Source organism: Pelodiscus sinensis, chromosome 20, assembly GCF_052426305.1.
Source record: "Pelodiscus sinensis isolate ZL-2025 chromosome 20, ASM5242630v1, whole genome shotgun sequence".
In the NCBI taxonomy this organism is placed as follows: domain Eukaryota; kingdom Metazoa; phylum Chordata; order Testudines; family Trionychidae; genus Pelodiscus; species Pelodiscus sinensis.
In genome coordinates this window covers 22,348,773-22,367,609 of record NC_143071.1, presented here as the reverse complement: position 1 = coordinate 22,367,609, position 18,837 = coordinate 22,348,773, and the positions used below count along the sequence as shown (strand labels likewise).

At 52.3% G+C, this 18,837-nt stretch overlaps 1 protein-coding gene across 1 annotated transcript in view; it reads left to right on the top strand.

Moving 5' to 3' along the window:
• Positions 1 to 389: 389 nt before the first annotated feature.
• The window catches only part of GLP2R (glucagon like peptide 2 receptor), a 114,495-nt gene continuing 96,047 nt past the window's right edge, over positions 390 to 18,837 (top strand). The window contains exon 1 of the mRNA XM_014573579.4: positions 390 to 1,766. Within this exon, the coding sequence (XP_014429065.1) occupies positions 1,662 to 1,766 (105 nt within the window). The 5' untranslated portion in view covers positions 390 to 1,661. The remainder of the gene's footprint in view (positions 1,767 to 18,837) is intronic.

Here is an 18,837-nt window from a genome sequence, read left to right as displayed (position 1 = left end):
GTATTCTAGTTGTTGCTCAGTCTAATAGGGTTGATAGATTAGTCTGCATGTTCATATTTTCTTTTCATTTGGTAACTACTCCTACTTTTTGCCTATCACTTAACACCACTTAAATCAATATTTAATAGCCATTAAATGTTATTTACTGTTTATCTTTTAGTGAGTTTGGCAAATTTGCCCAGGGGTTTTACAAAAGGCCTGTGTATGTCTATTTTCCATTAATGAAATGGTAAACCAACTAATCCATGAAATTCCTAAGGTACAGTGCTGGGAGCCGGGGAGATTTGGCTGGTGTCTTTCTTTGTGTGATTCATGAGTGGCTCTGGGAGTATCCATGCAATCTAGCTGGGTGGGGGGGGGGGGGGCTCCACATGTGGTTGTGCTGAGTCCCAGAATGCACCCTGGGGGGGATCCCATCACAGTGGGCACTTGGGACTTTCCCTTTGTGCATGAGAAAGGAGATGCACAGCATACCTACACTGAAAAGAAAGGTGTGCTCTTAGCTTTGGTAACCAACTCTAGTTGGGATAGCAGTAAATTTAGTAGCTTGAGTTTCCCCAGTAAGTGCTGAAAGATCTCGGCATCATTCAGGGCAGGTTCTGACTCTAAGTACTGCCCTGAGCAGGAAATGGGCCAAGCTATATGGTAGCCAGGAGGAGAAGCATGCTAGGTGATGACAGGGATGCTGCAACACCCTTGGCTTGGAGTGATTTCTAATATAAGCACGGTTTACTGATTGGGTCAGTGTCTTTTTGCACCCCTGACAACAAGAATTCAATCTGAGAGGCATCTAAGAGGGTCACAATGCCACCCTCAGACCTTCCTCCCTCTATCACTATTCCCTCAGGGTAGTAATGTATTGACCACCTCTCCTAGCAGGAAATTACTAACTCAGCTTCTTGCTCTAACTTGGCTAACACTGGGCAGTAAGTTGCAGGAGAGAGTCAAAGATCCAGCTATTTCCTGTTTTCCTCCATCTTCCATGCCATCCTCAGGAGGGGCTGGAAGAAAGACATAAAATATCCTAAGTCTGATCATAAAACAGAGGTGGCAAAACTGCTCTGGTATGCGTGACCATGTTCCATGTCACCATCCTGCCCTTAGTGTGAAGACTGAGTGATGTGTGCTCCATGAAGTTCAAAATAAGCCTGGCGAAGCTGCCGCCAGTGAGCCATTTAATTTGTGTCCTGGTTCAGCAGAGTTACTGTGCAAGATTTTTCTTATTTCCCTAGAGTTTATGTTTAAACAGCATAACAGGTTTTTAATCTGTAGGGTCTGGGTTCTGCTCCCACTAAAGTCAAATGGCAAAACTGCCATAAATTTCTATGGGAACAGGATCAGCCCCTCAATGTGTAATACTTGCTTTCACTACTTCTCATTGGCTGACAAACAACAGAAAGCAGACATGCTTGTGAAATCTAAGTAAATTCCCTTTGCCTTGACACAGGGGGAAAAAAGGAAAGGAAGTCAATCTCAAAACTCTGGAGGTTTCAATAGCTTTTTTTTTTTGGCTTGAGTAACTTGAGATCCATGAAACAGTCATTTGTGATATTGTCTGTAGTTTTTAAAAGTGCAGGCATTAAGCTTTTCACAGAACAGGGTGGGAAATTGGCTCTATTGTAAAGCAAGAGTACAGCACATAACTCTTGAAGTTTACCATTATGAGTATCTCTATCCATTCTGCTCTCTGCTGCAGCATGAGGTTCTCTTCCAGAATATCTCCGGGACCTGTTTCTTTTGTTATCACACTGTTTCTGATAAAACAGGTAAAATTAATTATCAATGATTGATTTTAAAACCTTATATAGTCCTTTCATCTAATTTTCATAATGTTTAATGTTTGTAAATGCTGATATTTTCATAAATAGTACTTGTTTAACAATGCTAAGTATTTCAAAATGCAAAAAGTGTTAATTTATTAATTGCATGTTATTTCCCAATTTTTTGCTGTAATCCAGGTCATATAGTAATATTTTTCCTATTTTTAATTCTAGTTTTATATTGAATACACTGATTTGAATTTGCCTTATAAAGGCTGTTTAAATATTAACATACATTGTGTTAACTATTAAATCTGACGAGGAGTCCTGTGGCGCCATATAGACTAACCGAAGTGTTGGAGCATAAGCTTTTGTGGGCAAAAACCCACTTCGTCAGATGCATGATGAAGTGGGTCTTTGCCCACGAAAGCTTATGCTCCAACACTTCGGTTAGTCTATAAGATGCCACAGGACTCCCTGCCGCTTTTGCAGATTCAGACTAACACGGCTACCCCTTTTAATCTGAGTATCAATTTTAAAACTGTAGTCTGTTTACGAAAGGCAGAAAAAAATACATATGACATTTACATTAGTTTATTTTGCTTCTCTGCAATTCATTATATTTTCTTTAAAACAGAGTGAAAATTGTAATATCACGTTTTTATTTTTATAGTAGATTCCTGACATATGTAGACCATAGAGTTTGAAACATTTTGTGTCAAGGTTTTCATAAAATTCATGTCAAAATTTTGATTAAAAAAAATCTGCCTAGCTCACTACTGATATAGTATTTTTTAAACAGTTTAATAAAGTTTAATAGTAAATTTCATTGATCTGAATGAGACAATCACAAATGTAAGCTTACTATAAGAAAGAAAGCATATCTTGTTGAATGTGTTTCATGAATTTCTTTTTACTTGTACAACTGGTATGAATAAATAAAACAAAGTCAATAAGGCTCATTAAGGCTTTGAATTTTGATAGAATAAGATCATATTGCACTCAAAGTTGTAATCAGCCAAATTTATTTCAGAGACTTACTTAAAACTGAATCATCACTGTAGTTTCTAAGCCATAACAAATCGTAAGGACACATGGAACAAAATTGTGGGCCTGTTGAAGTCAAAGGTAAAAGTCATTAACTTCAGTGGGGCCAGGATTTCATCCCTGGTATATTTTCCATCAATATTCTCAGTAATAACTTCAACTTTGATTCATTTATAATGCCATAGTGAACTTTAAGCATGTCTTGGAGAAGAAGAGGCAATTGTAATTTATCATACCTACATCTCCCTGGTAGACAGGTAGATTAAGGGAATGGTTACAAATATTAGTACATATTTAATCTTCAGGTCTTTTGGATCTTTTTGGCAGTTTTGTTGTCCACAGCCTGTAATAATTCAGTCTAAGTGGCCAACAATTTCCTCATCATATTCAAAATAAAGAATAATCCAAGATGAAGTAGCATATCCTAATTAAATTGTATTATTTCATTTTCATTTTAACAAAATTCAGAGGGTGAAATTTTGATCCCCCTCTGAGATCAGTGGCAAAACTCCCATTGACTTCAATGGGTCCAGTCTTTCGCACACAGATTTTAATGTCAAAAGAGATCAATATGATCTAACATCTTACTTAATATGGGATGGAAAATCTGTCTAGTGATTCCTATATCATGGCTCTAATTTCTGGGTGAGCTAGAGTATCTCTTTAAGAAAGAGACATCCAGTCTTGATCTAAAGATTCTAGGTGGTAAAGAACCCACCAGGTTTCAATTAAGTTGTGAAAAAGGTTAATTATGCTTACTGTTAAAACATTTTGTACTGGATCTCTAGACTAAGCTTCAGCTTCCATATACAAGATCTTGCTCTGACTTTGTCGATTAAAGAGACCTCTACTGCCAGAGAAATGTTGTCCCCATGTCAGTACTTGCAGACTGTGATTATCACTCTTAAGTGCAATCCCCTGAATAGCCTGGATGAACCTTATTGAATTAAGTTAAACTTTACTGAATTAGGTTTATATATGTTAAGAGTTCACTGTTTGGGTTTTGGGGTGCAGCTGCAGATGAGGTACTTGGTGTGTAAGAAGTACTCCAGGTAGGGAGCAAGAGGTTTGGAGTGGGGGAGAGGGCTCAGGTTTGGGGTGTGGGATTTAGGAAGGGGTCAGGGATTTAAGGTGCAGAGGGGGGTTCAGGATCAGGAAAGGGAGTTAGGATGCAGGGTCTGAGTGGGAGTTAGGGTGCAGGAGGATCTTAGGACTGGGGCAGAGGAGTGGGTGTTTACCTGGGCCTTACTGAAATACTGGGAGGTGGGTTCACATAAACCTGCCAGCTTCTAAAGGCCCCACCCACAGTCAAGTGGGAAGAACCACTGAACTCAGCAATTAAATGAATGGGGGGGGGGCAGATAATGAAAAATAGCAATGGGACTGAGGTCAGAGGTTCAAAAGGAAGAATCCAGAGGGAGACACCAACCAGAGAACACTGAATAGGTGCCACTGCTCCTCCAAGCTATCTAAGGAGCCACCTAGAGGAACTCTTCCCAGATGCATAACACCATATAGAGAACAGAAATAGGTCACACAGTATCTGAGTACCCCTCATCCAGCATGCTCCTCCTCATATTATAAATAGCAGCTTTGGCCGGGGCTAGGAGGAGGTTTACAAGACTATTCTGTGGGCCATGAATATGGTGTGCTGAAATAAACAGGTGCAGGGGGAAATGCAGCGAGAACCTCAACAAGAGATTCTGGAGAAGCTGGAAAAGGGGCTCCAACATGATGCATTCAAGGTAGCCATGCATCAGGTTCTCCCTCATGCTGCAAAAGGAGCAAGCATTGAACCACACCAGGTACAAGCCTGAGCTCACAGCTTGGTGGAGGAGCCACAAGCCGTGATTCCTGTGAGCTGTGGGACCAAGGTGAAGTAGAGGCTGGCACACCAGGGTTCCTCACCATCAACAGGTGGTAGGTAGTCCTGCCATTTGGTGCTGGGGTAGGACACCAAAAGGGAGGAGGCTGAGAGGGATTTCAGAGCAAGGGCCCAATTAAAAGTTCTGGAGGACTTGAAACATGGGAGAAGAGAGTTTGGGGCGAGGGGCACTTAAGTGGGACAGCTTCCATTTGGTGGGAAGGGACAGGTGGCTCTGCGCTGCCCCTGGTTTACAGTTGGAGTTGGTCCTGCTTTGGGCAGGGGCTGGACTTGATGATCTCCTGCGGACTCTTCCAGGCCTAGGATTCTGTCATTCTGTGATTCTTACCTGTGGGGGGCAGTGCCCACAACTCCCATTGGTCATGATTCCCAGCTAATGGGAGCTGTGGAGAAAGAGCCTCCAGATGAGATCAACAGGAGTGCAGAGCTTCCTAGTGCTCATGGAGATGAGGCACCAGCCCAGAGCGGGAGGGAGGAGGAATGGCAGTGTGCTGAGCCAGCATCTCTACTCTGCCCAAAAAGGCAAGCATGGAACGCGGGGGCTTTGTTGACTGCAGTCTTGGATTTGAGTGAGCCAAATTTAAATGAATATTGTTCAAATGAGTCCATCTTTCTATGTGATCCACTTTGCTCTTCGTAGTTCACCTGTCCTTGTCAATATGGTTCACTCCACTACAAGTTGTCACCTGCAAACTTCACTGCTAATAAGTTCATTTTCTTCTAAATCATTGATAAAGATATGAGGTAGCATTAAGTCAAGCACAAATCTCTAGACAACCTGACCAAAATCCCCCTCATTGGATGATGACTTCAGATTTAAATTACCTTTTGAGATCAATAGCTGACAGGACTATTCAATATATTGTGTTGATTTTATATCCTGCTACTCTTCTAATGAGAATGGCATGAAGCATTAATTTATATTTATTTAGTTGGTGTTAGTCCTGCTTTTAGCAGGGGCTTGAACTAGATGACCTTCTGAGGTATTTTACAACTCTAATCTTCTATGATTCTATACGTTTCACAGAAGTTTGTCAACAGTTGCCAGCTATTGCTCTTTCAACTTCTCTATCTAGGAAAGCTTGCACTTGAAAGCAGACAATGTCACAAGTCAATGTCCTTGCACCTTTAAAGGTCCTGCCCCTCCTGTGGAGGTTGCTATCAGGAGCTTCTTTCTCAACATGTGTAGTGCGACAGACGGTAATGGGGCACTATTTGAAGCCATGGGAAGGGTGGACAGGAACCGGATGGGGACACTGAGCAGAGAACCCCGGACAGTACCCACTGCTCCCCGAAGCTGTCCAGGGAGTCAGTGGATGCCGCCCAGAGGAACTCTGCCTGGATGTGAGACCAGGGAGGAACGGAGGTAGGCCCCACAGTCACAGAACACCCCCTCATCCAGCGTCATCCTCCTGATATTATAGGTGGCGGCTTTCGCCAGGGCCAGAAGAAGGTTGACAAGGAGGTCTCGTGACTTTGTGGGGTCTCAGACGGGGTGCATGTAAATGAAAAGGTGAGGGGAAGAGTGTAGCCTGAATCTCAATAAGAGGTTCTGGAGGAACCAGAATAAGGGCTGCAACCTGGCGCATTCCAAATACGTGTGCACCAGGTTTTCCCTCATGCTGCAGAAGGGATAAGTGTCTGGGATAGGGGTGAACTGCACCAGGTACAGGCCCGTGCTCATGACTCCATGAAGAAGCCACCAACTAATGTCGCCAATGGATCGCGGGATCAGAGGGGAATACAAGCTGGCCCATTGGGGTTCCCCACCCTTTAATTGGTCATAAGTAATCCCACCATTTGGTGCTGGGATGGGACACAAGGGTGAGGAAATGCAGTGTGTGGAGCAGGAGCATGTACAGATGGTCTCTAGGTGCATTTTGGAACCAGACCAGCTGCAGATCTGGCAGCTGGGGGGGGTCCAGGAGTGGGAAAGCCAGACGGAAGGGGGGCCACAGAACAGGGGCCCAAGAAACAGAGTTGGAGGGCTTGCAGTGTGGGTGGGGGGAGGAGGCATACCCTCTCGCAGGGCTCACTGTGGGAAATTAAGAGCAGGCTGTAACAAAGCTGCCTTCACCTCCTGGAGTATGTGCAGAGGCCTTCGGGGGGTGGAGAGCCCTAAGCACTGAGCGAGTGCTCAGGGATCCATCCAGTCCCCCCGTCATAGTCCAGGAGGTCTCCGACCTTTGTGGTTTCTGCCAGAATCAGCCTCTGGTGCACCGAGGAAAAGTCCACCACCTGCACGCACTAGACTGGATTGTGGAGCAGAGGCTCCGCAAGGAGGTCTGCTCCCTCAGTGGCCACAAAGGACCTGGTTGCTGAAAACAGCTTCCCAGTCTGGAGGAGTTCCTGGCAGAATTCCGGCAGCTCCGAGAGGTCTCGTAGAAGACCCCTCAGGTGGATGAAAGAGCTGCTGGTTATATCTGAGCCCTCTGAGGTGACAGAGGAAAACATGTGCCAAAAGGCTCCATGACAGACTACCTGCATTATACAGGAGTCTCTGCAGGGCCTGGAGGCTGAAAGTCCAGACCTGGCTGTATATGCAGACCAGGCCCTGGCCCTGGCCCCGGCCCCCCTCCTCCAGGGGAAAGCACAAGACCCCTGCAGACACCCAGTGAATTCCTGGCCAGAAAAACTCCCGTGCTATCCTCTGGAGTCTGGCTAGGACCTCTGGGGCTGGGCTCGGAGTGTTGAGTCAGTGCCAGAGCATGGACAGGACCAGTTGATGCAGCACCAGTGCACTCTCATGCAGGGAGAGACACTGGAGCAGTCCTGTCCATCTGCATAGCCACTCACCCACCCTGACCTCCAAACCTTGCCAGTTCTCCGGCACAGAAGGATGCATGGTGGATAGAAAGACACCCAGATAGAGCAGCAGGCCCACACTCCACCTGATGGCCTGAAGAGCAGATGGGAGAGAGCCTGCCTGCCACCCATCCCCAACCACCAGGACCGAGCTCTTGACCCAGGCAAAGGAGGCTGACGAGTAGACAGCTTGGCAGGCTTCCACCCACTCCAGGTTGCCCAGGTCCTGGACCACGAGGAGCAAGTCATTGGTGTACACTTACAGGACCAGTTGCAGCTCTGGTTCCCAGAGCACCAACCCCGTCAACCTCCTACGGAGGAGACAGAGGAAGGACTCGATCACCATAGCATACAGCTGGCCTGACAGCAGACACCCCTGGCATACCCCCTGCCTGAAGCTGACTGGCTCGGTCAGGGTCCACTTGAGCCTGACCAAACACTCCGCGAGGGTGTACAGCACCTGGAGAGAACCCACAAAACGGGGCCCAAAGCCGAAGGCCTGCAGGGTGCCCAGGAGGTACCCATGGTCCACCCTGTCGAACACCTTCTCCTGGTCCAGGGACAGGAGGCGAATGACAGACCATCCTTACAGCCAAGCTCCAGGAGATCCCGGACCAACTTTAATGGGGTCTATTTGAAAACCATGGGAAGGTGGGCGGACAAAGCCTGCCTACATTCTAAAAGCCCCTCTCCAGCCTCACGGGAGGGACAACTGGACCCATGTCCAACTGATTACGGGGAACAAATAATGACAAAAGGATCAAGGAGTGCGGGTCACAGGTTCAAAATAAGGGAACCAAATGGGGACACCGAGCAGAGAACCATGGATAGCGCCTACTGCTCCTCAAAGCTGTCGATGGAGCCAGTGGATGCCACCCAGAGGAACTCTTCCCAGATACATGACACAAGGGAGGAACGGAAATAGGCCCCACAGTCGCAGAGAACCCCCTCGTCCAGCATCCTCCTCCTGGTATTATGGATGGCAGTTTTCGCTAAGGCCAGGAGGAGGTTGACAAGGAGGTCTTGCAACTTTGTGGAGCCACGGATTGGGTGCGCATAAATGAAAAGGTGAGAGAGAAAAGTGCAGCCAGAACCTCAATAAGAGGTTGTGATGGAGCCCGAATAGAGGCTGCAACGTGGTGCAATCGAGGTATACGTGCCCCAGGTTTTCCCTTCACACCACAAAAGGGGCAGGCTTATGGATTGGGGGAGAACCACACCAGGTACACGCCCGTGCTCACAGATCCATGAAGAAGCCACCAACTAATGTCCCTGATGGACTGTGGAACTAAGGTGGAATACACGCTGGTCCATCCAGAGATCCTCAATGGATCTTAAATAGTTCTGCCACTTAGTATCAGGGCGGGACACGAGGGTGGGGAAATACAAGGTATGGCGCACGAGCATGTACAGATGTTCCCTAGGTGCGGTTTGGAAACAAACCGGCTGCAGATTTTGCAGCCGTCTGGGAGTCCAGGGATGGGGAATCCGGGGGGGTCCGTGGAACAGGGGCCCAATAAAAAGGGACTGAGGCTTTGCAGGAAGGGAGGGGCGGGGCATTCCCTCTCGCAGGGTTCTCTGTAGGAGGTTGAGAGTGGGCCACAACAAAGCCGCCTCCACCTCCTGGAGTAGGCACAGAGGGGTCCAGAGGGTGGAGAGCTACATGCGCTGAGCGAGCGCCCAGGGATCCACCCAGTCCCCCCTGTCGTAGTCCAGGAGGTCTCCGACCATGGTGGTTTCTGCTAGGATCAACCTCTGGCGCACAGTGGGAGACTCCGCCACCTGCACGCACAGGCTGGATTGTGCAGCAGGGGCTCCACGAGGAGGTCCGCTCCCTCAGTGGTGAAAACGGACCTGGTAGCTGAAAAGAGCTTCCAGGTCCGGAGGAGTTCCTGTTAGAATTCTGGCAGCTCTGAGAGGTCTCGCGGAAGGCCCCTAGGGTGGATAAAAAAGAGCTGCCGGTCGTATCAGAGCCCTTGAAGATGGCGGAGGAAGGCGCACCCCAAAATGCTCCATGCTGGACCACGTGCACTAAAGAGGAATCTCTGCAGGGCCTGGAGGCGGAAGGTCTGGACGTGGCTGCGCATGCAGACCAGGCTCTGGCCCCCCTCCTCCAGGGGGAGAGACAGGACCCCTGCAGAGACCCAGTGCAGTCCTGGCCAAAAGAACTCCAAAGCTGTCCTCTGGAGCTTGGCCAGGACCTCCGGGGCCAGGCACACGGTGTTGAGCCGGTGCCTGAGCATGGACAGGACCAGCTGATTTAGCACCAGTGCCCTCCCTCGATGGGAGAGACACTGGAGCAGTCCTGTCCATCTCCACAGCTGCTCAGCCACCCTAGCCTCCAATCCCTGCCAGTTCTCCAGCGGAGAAGGATGCGTGGTGGATAAATAGACGCCCAGATAGAGCAGCGGACCCGCGACGCCACCCGTCCCCGACCACCAGGCCAGAGCTCTTGACCCAGTTGACCCGGGCGGAGGAGGCTGCCAAGTAAACGGCTTGGCAAGCCTCCACCCACGCCAGGTCGCCCGGGCCCTGGACCACGAGGAGTACGTCATCGGCGTACGCTGACAGGACCAGCCGCAGCTCCGGCTCCTGAAGCACCAACCCCGTCAACCTCCTACGGAGGAGACAGAGGAAGGGCTCGATAGCCAGAGCATACAGCTGGCCCGACAGCAGGACACCCCTGACGTACCCCCCGCCGGAAGCTGACTGGCTCGGTCAGGGTCCACTTGAGGCTGACCAAACACTCCGCGAGGGCGTACAGCACCCGGAGAAAACCCACAAACCGGGGCCCGAAGCCGAAGGCCTGCAGGGTGCCCAGGAGATACCCGTGATCCATCCTGTCGAACGCCTTCTTCTGGTCCAGGGACAGGAGGCAAATGACAGACCATCCTTACAGCCAAGCTCCAGGAGATCCCGGACCAACTGTAATGGGGTCTATTTGGAAAACCATGGGAGGGTGGGCGGGCAAAGCCCACCCATCTTCTAAAAGCCCCTCCCCAGCCTTATGGGAGGGACACTGGACGCATGTCCAATTAATTTTGGGGGACAAATAATGGAAAAAGGATCAGGGAGTGCAGGCTAAAGGTTTAAAACTAGGGAGCCGAATGGGGACACCGAGCAGAGAACCCCAGACAGCCCCCACTGCTCCTCAAAGCTATCGAAGGAGCCAGTGGACGTCGCCCAGAGGAACTCTGCCCGGATTCGTGAAACCAGGGAGGAACGGAAATAGGCCCCACAGTCGCAGAGAACCCCCTCGTCTAGCATCCTCCTCCTGGTATTATAGATGGTAGTCTTTGCCAGGGCCAGGAGGAGGTTGACGAAGAGGTCTCGCGACTTTGTGGGGCCACGGATAGGGTGTGCGTATAGGAAAAGGTGAGGGGAGAAGTGCAGCCAGAACCTCAGTAAGAGGTTCTGGAGGAGCCGGAATAGGGGCTGCAACCTGGCGCATTCCAGATATGCGTGCACCAGGTTTTCCCTCACGCCGCAAAAGGGGCAGGCTTCTGGGATAGGGGTGAACCGCACCAAGTACACACCCGTGCTCACGGCTCCGTGGAGGAGCCGCCAACTGATGTCCCCGATGGGCCGCGGAATTAGATCGGAATAGACGCTGGCCCATCGGGGTCTCCCACCCTCTATAGGTCATAAGTGGTCCCGCCATGTAGAGTCGGGGCGGGACACGAGGGTGGGGTAATGCAGGGTGTGGAGCACGAGCGTGTAGTGCTTTTCTCTGGGCGCAGTTCAGAAACAGACCGGCTGCAATTTTTGCAGCCGGCTGGGGGTCCAAGGATGAGGAGGCCGGGGGGGCCCGCAGAACAGGGGCCCAATAATAAGGGACGGAGGCTTTGCAGGAGGGGAGGGGCGGGGTGTACCCTCTCGCAAGGACCGCTGCAGGAAGTCGAGAGCGGGCCGCGGCAAAGCCGCCTTCATCTCCTGGAGTAGGCGCAGGAATGTTCGAGGGGTGGAGAGCCCCATGCGCCGAGCGAGCGCTCGGGGTCTCCGACCATGGTGGTTTCTGCCAGGATCAGCCTCCGGCGCACCGAGGGAGACTCCGCCACCTGCATGCACAAGGTTGGATTGTGGAGCAGGGGCTCCGCGAGGAGGTCTGCTCCCTCGGAGGCCACAACGGACCTGGTCGCCGAGAACAGCTTCCAGGTCTGGAGGAGGTCCTGGTAGAATTCCGGCAGCTCTGAGAGGTCTCGCGGAAGACCTCTCGGGTGAATAAAAAAGAGCTGCCGGTCGTATCGGAGCCCTCGGAGGCGACGGAGGAAGGCGTGTGCCAAGGTGCCCCATGCCAGACTACCTGCACTAAAGAGGAGTCTCTGCAGGGCCTGGAGGCGGAAGGTCCGGACCTGGCTGCGCATGCAGACCAGGCCCTGACCCCCCTCCTCCAGGGGGAGGGACAGGACCCCTGCAGAGACCCAGTGCAGTCCTGGCCAAAAGAACCCCAAAGCTGCCCTCTGGAGCTTGGCCAGGACCTCCGGGGCCGGGCGCAGGGTGTTGAGCCGGTGCCAGAGCATGGACAGGACCAGCTGATTGAGTACCAGCGCTCTCCCGCGAAGGGAGAGACACCGGAGCAGTCCCGTCCATCTCCGCAGCCGCTCACCCACCCTGGCCTCCAAACCTTGCCAGTTTTCTGGCGGAGAAGGATGTGTGGCGGATAAATAGACGCCCAGATAGAGCAGCGGACCCGCGCTCCACCTGATGGCCTGAAGCGCGGGTGGGAGGGAGCCGGCCCGCCACCCGTCCCCGACCACCAGGCCAGAGCTCTTGACCCAGTTGACCCGGGCGGAGGAGGCTGCCGAGTAGACGGCTTGGCAAGCCTCCACCCGCGCCAGGTCGCCTGGGTCCTGGACCACGAGGAGCACGTCATCGGCGTACGCCGACAGGACCAGCCGCAGCTCCGGCTCCCGAAGCACCAACCCCGCCAACCTCCTACAGAGGAGACAGAGGAAGTGCTCGATCGCCAGAGCGTGCAGCTGGCCCGACAGCAGACACCCCTGACGTACCCCCAGCCCGAAGCTGACCGGCTCGGTCAGGGTCCAGTTGAGCCTGACCAAACACTCCGCGAGGGCGTACAGCACCCGGAGAAAACCCACAAACCGGGGCCCGAAGCCTAAGGCCTGCAGGGTGCCCAGGAGATACCCGTGATCCATCCTGTCGAACACCTTCTCCTGGTCCAGGGACAAGAGGCAAACGACAGACCATCCTTACAGCCAAGCTCCAGGAGATCCCGGACCAACTGTAATGGGGTCTATTTGAAAACATGGGATGGTGGGCGGGCGAAGCCCGCCCACCTTCTAAAAGCCCCTCCCCAGCCTTATGGGAGGGACACTGGACCCATGTCCAACTAAGTGCTTGGGGCAAATAATGAATAAAGGATCAAGGAGTGCGGGTTAAAGGTTCAAAATAAGGGAGCCGGATGGGGACACCGAGCAGAGAACCCCGGACAGCGCCCACTGCTCCTCAAAGCTGTCGATGGAGCCAGTGGACGCCGCCCAGAGGAACTCTGCCCGGATTCGTGACACAAGGGAGGAGCGGAAATAGGCCCCACAGTCGCAGAGAACCCCCTCGTCTAGCATCCTCCTCCTGGTATTGTAGATGGTACTCTTAGCTAGAGCCAGGAGGAGGTTGACGAGGAGGTCTCGCGACTTTGTGGGGCCACGGATAGGGTGTGCATAAATGAATAGGTGGGGGGAAAAGTGCAGCCAGAACCTCAATAAGAGGTTCTGGAGGAGCCGGAATAGGGGCTGCAACCTGGCGCATTCGAGGTAGGCGTGCGCCAGGTTCTCCCTCACGCCGCAGAAGGGGCAGGTGTCTGGAATGGGGGTAAACCGCGCCAAGTACACGCCCGTGCTCACGGCTCCGTGAAGGAGCCGCCAACTGATGTCCCCGATGGGCCGCGGAATCAGATCGGAATAGACGCTGGCCCACCGGGGTTCCCCTCCCTCTACGGGTCTTAGATAGTCCCGCCATTTGGTATCAGGGCGGGACACGAGGGTGGGGAAATGCAGGGTGTGGAGCACGAGCGTGTACAGATGTTGCCTTGGCGCGGCTTGGAAACAGACCGGCTGCAGATTTTGCAGCCGGCTGGGGGTCCAAGAGTGGGGAGGCCGGGGGGGCCCGTGGAACAGGGGCCCAATAATAAGGGACGGAGGCTTTGCAGGAGGGGAGGGGCGGGGCGTACCCTCTCGCAAGGACCGCTGCAGGAAGTCGAGAGCGGGCCGCGGCAAAGCCGCCTTCACCTCCTGGAGTAGGCGCAGAGGGGTTCGGGGGGTGGAGAGCCCCATGCGCCGAGCGAGCGCTCGGGGATCCACCCAGTCCCCCCTGTCGTAGTCCAGGAGGTCTCCGACCGTGGTGGTTTCTGCCAGGATCAGCCTCCGGCGCACCGAGGGAGACTCCGCCACCTGCACGCACAAGGCTGGATTGTGGAGCAGGGGCTCCGCGAGGAGGTCTGCCCCCTCGGAGGCCACAACGGACCTGGTCGCCGAGAACAGCTTCCAGGTCTGGAGGAGGTCCTGGTAGAATTCCGGCAGCTCTGAGAGGTCTCGCGGAATACCCCTCGGATGGATAAAAAAGAGCTGCCGGTCGTATCGGAGCCCTCGGAGGCGGCGGAGGAAAGCGCGCGCCAAGGTGCCCCATGCCGGACTACCTGCACTGAAGAGGAGTCTCTGCAGGGCCTGGAGGCGGAAGGTCCGGACCTGGCTGCGCATGCAGACCAGGCCCTGACCCCCCTCCTCCAGGGGGAGGGACAGGACCCCTGCAGAGACCCAGTGCAGTCCTGGCCAAAAGAACCCCAAAGCTGCCCTCTGGAGCTTGGCCAGGACCTCCGGGGCCGGGCGCAGGGTGTTGAGCCGGTGCCAGAGCATGGACAGGACCAGCTGATTGAGTACCAGCGCTCTCCCGCGAAGGGAGAGACACCGGAGCAGTCCCGTCCATCTCCGCAGCCGCTCACCCACCCTGGCCTCCAAACCTTGCCAGTTTTCTGGCGGAGAAGGATGTGTGGCGGATAAATAGACGCCCAGATAGAGCAGCGGACCCGCGCTCCACCTGATGGCCTGAAGCGCGGGTGGGAGGGAGCCGGCCCGCCACCCGTCCCCGACCACCAGGCCAGAGCTCTTGACCCAGTTGACCCGGGCGGAGGAGGCTGCCGAGTAGACGGCTTGGCAAGCCTCCACCCGCGCCAGGTCGCCTGGGTCCTGGACCACGAGGAGCACGTCATCGGCGTACGCCGACAGGACCAGCCGCAGCTCCGGCTCCCGAAGCACCAACCCCGCCAACCTCCTACAGAGGAGACAGAGGAAGTGCTCGATCGCCAGAGCGTGCAGCTGGCCCGACAGCAGACACCCCTGACGTACCCCCAGCCCGAAGCTGACCGGCTCGGTCAGGGTCCAGTTGAACCTGACCAAACACTCCGCGAGGGCGTACAGCACCCGGAGAAAACCCACAAACCGGGGCCCGAAGCCTAAGGCCTGCAGGGTGCCCAGGAGATACCCGTGATCCATCCTGTCGAACACCTTCTCCTGGTCCAGGGACAAGAGGCAAACGACAGACCATCCTTACAGCCAAGCTCCAGGAGATCCCGGACCAACTGTAATGGGGTGGAGTGGCTGCGCACTGACCTGGAAGCGGAGCAACCCCTCTGGGAGCCATTTTGGGCTGAACCTATCCCCTCCCAGTCACCTGACCAGAAGCCAGGAGGTGTGGCCAGAACTATAAAAGCCCAGCCTCAAAGCTCAGTCTGGGCCCAGCCTCCATAGGGACAAGAGGACTGCGCAGCGCTCTCTGCCTAAGAGGCGGAGGACTCGCCTGGGCCACTGGGCATGCTTGACTTGGAAGGTGGACCTGAACCCCTGTGCTGCCCTGCGCTTGAGGACTGGCCTGGACCTTTAGCCATGCCTGACCCAGAGGACTGGCCTGAATGCCTGCATTGGTGGACTGACTGAGACCGCTGGACCTGCAAGTGGCTGATGACTGGCCTGGACCATCCAGACCCCAGCTGGACCTAACCACCCTCAGCTTGCTGACAGACCTGCAGAAAGCCCAGGTATGCCCCAAGGGGGAAAGGGAAGTGGCCCAGGGAATTCAGAGGACAGTTCAGTGCCTCAGGTCAGTGCATTTTGGGCCATAGCCCCTGCTGACCCAGCAGCAGACCATGCTGTTACTATTAGGGCCCTGGGCTGGGATGCAGTGGAGTGGGTGGGCCTGTCTCCCTCTTGCCACCCACCTACTGGATGGCAGTCTCCCCCTCTATGCCACAGCAGGTGAATTGCCTGCACCTTTCCTGAGCCAGGAGACAAACTATTTCACTACTGACATGTTGGTTTTCTGCCCACCCTGAAATGAGGCTGGAGATCCTGACCTGTGTTTGTTGCTGCCCTGCCCTGACCTAGTGCCAGGGCCTTTGCCTGAGTTTGTTTGCTGCCCCGCCTGGACCAAGGCCTGGACTACCGAACTCTGGGACTGACTGTAGTTGTTGCCTGCTCTGACCTGGGACCCAAGGCCTATTACCTGTGTTTTACTGCTCACCTGAAGCAAAGTTTGGGCCACTGAACTACTGTTCACCCCGATTGTTGCCCCACCCTGAACTAGGGCCCGGGCTCCTGAACTAACTTTATAATGTTTATGGCCCCGCCCTGAACCAAGGCCAGGGATCCTGAACAAATGGTGTTTGCTTGCTGCCCCACCCTGCAGCAGGGCCAGGGCCTCTGAACTGTTTGCCTGTCATCCGCCCTGTAGCAAGGCCAGGCTCCTGAACTATTTGCCTCATACCCTGCCCTGGACCAAAGCAGAGGTTATTGAACTAGTGACTTGGGGGTTTGCTTTAGTCCCCACCGTAGTGGGGTAGAGTGGCCACCCACTGACCCGGAGGTGGAGCAGCCCCTCTGGGAGCCCAATCAGATACACAGAACCAGACTGGGGGCTACCATAGTCTGGTGGAAGGTAGATATACTGGTCTCTGCGGGTACGTCTACACTGCACCATAACTTGAAATAAGATACGCGATTTAAGCTATGCAAATTTCGTATCTTATTTCGATGGTATTTCAAAAGAAGCTAATTCATCACTTGGTGCTATCTACACAGAGCCAAATTTTGAAATACGGCACTATTCTGAAACGTCCCTTACTCTTCGTAGAATGAGGTTTACAGGGACATTAGAATAGCAAGCTTTCTGTGAAGACATGGGATAGTTATTTCAGGATACTCTGGTATCTATAAACAGCATTGCAGTTTAGACATATCTGGAGGGTAAGCAGTTGTCTCTTCTATGCAGCACAATGAGGAAGAACCCGTGGCCAATGACGAGCTTGCCAGAAGCAGGAGGCTAATCCGAAGACTTACAGCTCATTAAGGACCTGCTGGGGCTGGTTTATGAGGCTTCCCTTCAGGGAGGACCAGCAGCGGAATGAAGATGTGCTGGGGAAGAGCAGAAGGCCGTTGTTCAGTACCAGGAGGAAGAAACTGGGAGGCGTTGGTTGGGGAAGTCGCTTAGGGAAAAGCTGCCACTCTGATGGTGGAGAAATTACTGCCTGCTACAGCTTCCATTACGGTCCCTGGGCTGGAACCCATAGCAGTGGGTGGGCCTGGGTCTCCCAACCCGCCTTACACCACTATGGAGGCCACCCCTGGAGGGGAAGTTTGGGACTACAGAAGAGTTGATCCCCAAACCCATTAGATTAGTCTATGATAAGGATGGCTCTGTAGGCTGTGACCCTTGCCTCTAGTAAAAGGCAAGAGGCTATGTGGAGGGTCACAGTGAGTCTCTGAGGCAAACACTTTCAGCCTAAAAGCGCAGGACTCCCAAGTCAAGGCTGCAGCTCTGTCATAGTAGCAACAGCTGGGACTAACAGCAGGAGCCAGGCAGCAGTTCTGAGCTTTCCCTGTATCTTCTTGGTCATTTACCCGTTTGTTTATTATAAACCAAACTTGTGTCTATTAAATGGAGCAGTGTTTTCTACAAATGCGTCATCTCCATTTCCTTGCCTCTTAAGATGAAGTTCACTGACCAATGGATATCCAAGAATCTTTGCTGGTCGCCTGCATTTTGAAGCTCAAATCAGGGAAAAGTCAAGATGTTTTTTGTCCTGGAAACAAACATTCCTTTCTCATGGTTCTTATAAATATTCTCTTCTTATCTTGGAAGCCCATCTTGTGAAGAATAATTAGTCTTTCCACTCCAGGGGATTTAAAGCAAGGGGGGCTCACAGTCATGAGCCTACAGCTGGCTTGGGATTAGTGCTGAAGGAAACAAGGAGCTGGTGAAACAGTCTTTTCTGAGCTATTTAAAACTTTCTTCTCCAGAAAACAGAGCTCACATCCCTTCTGTCCAGCATTGAAAGCTTTTCATGATGGTAGGGTTTTAGCACAAGACAGAATAAGCTGAAACATTGGTCAAAGAAATAGTTGCTCAGCATTGCATCTCCATTTTCCTTTTAGACCCTCTCTCATACCTTCAACCAGTCTCCAGTCCTGGATGATTAAACATCTTATTTGCATACACTAATTTTGGGAGACTATGAAGTTCACACTAAAAAAACTTCCTTAATTGAGAGTATGGTGCCTGAGGGTAGTTCCTGAGAAAGCAACATTATTAAGCAAGGTTTTCTAAAGGCAACCTGCATGCCCAGGATAAAACCAGTTTCTAAGCATTAGCTCACTGCCATATGACACCACCAACCCATGAAAATCCTTTCTGACACACTGTTATCCTCAATTCACGCTGAAGAACTGAAAATCACATGAAAACTCTGCAAAGATAGGTATGAATGAGAAGACCGTTTAAGAGCTAGGTTTTTATTGACTGTTATCCCTGTTTTACAAACAATACAGGCAGGTAAAGTATCAGAGGGGGAGCCGTGTTAGTCTGAATCTGAACAAGTGGCGAGGAGTCCTGTGGCACCTTACAGACTAACTGAAGTGTAGGAGCACAAGCTTTCGTGGGCAAAGACCCACTTTGTCAGATGCATGTAGTGGAAATTTCCAGAGGCAGGTATAAATATGCAGGCCAGGATCAGGCTGGAGATGACCAGGTGGATCCAATCAAGGAGGATGAGGCCCACTTCTAGTAGTTGATCTGGAGGTGTGAATTCCAAAAGAGGAGAAGCTGCTTTTGTAGTTAGCGAGCCATTCACAGTCTTTGTTTAATCCAGAGTTGATTGTGTCAAACTTGAAGATGAACTGTAGCTCAGCAGTTTCTCTTTGAAGTCTGGTCCTGAAGTTTTTTTGCTGCAGGATGGCTACCTTGAGATCTGCAATTGTGTGTCCAGGGAGATTGAAGTGTTCCCCTACAGGTTTTTATATGTTGCCATTCCTAATATCTGATTTGTGTCCATTGATT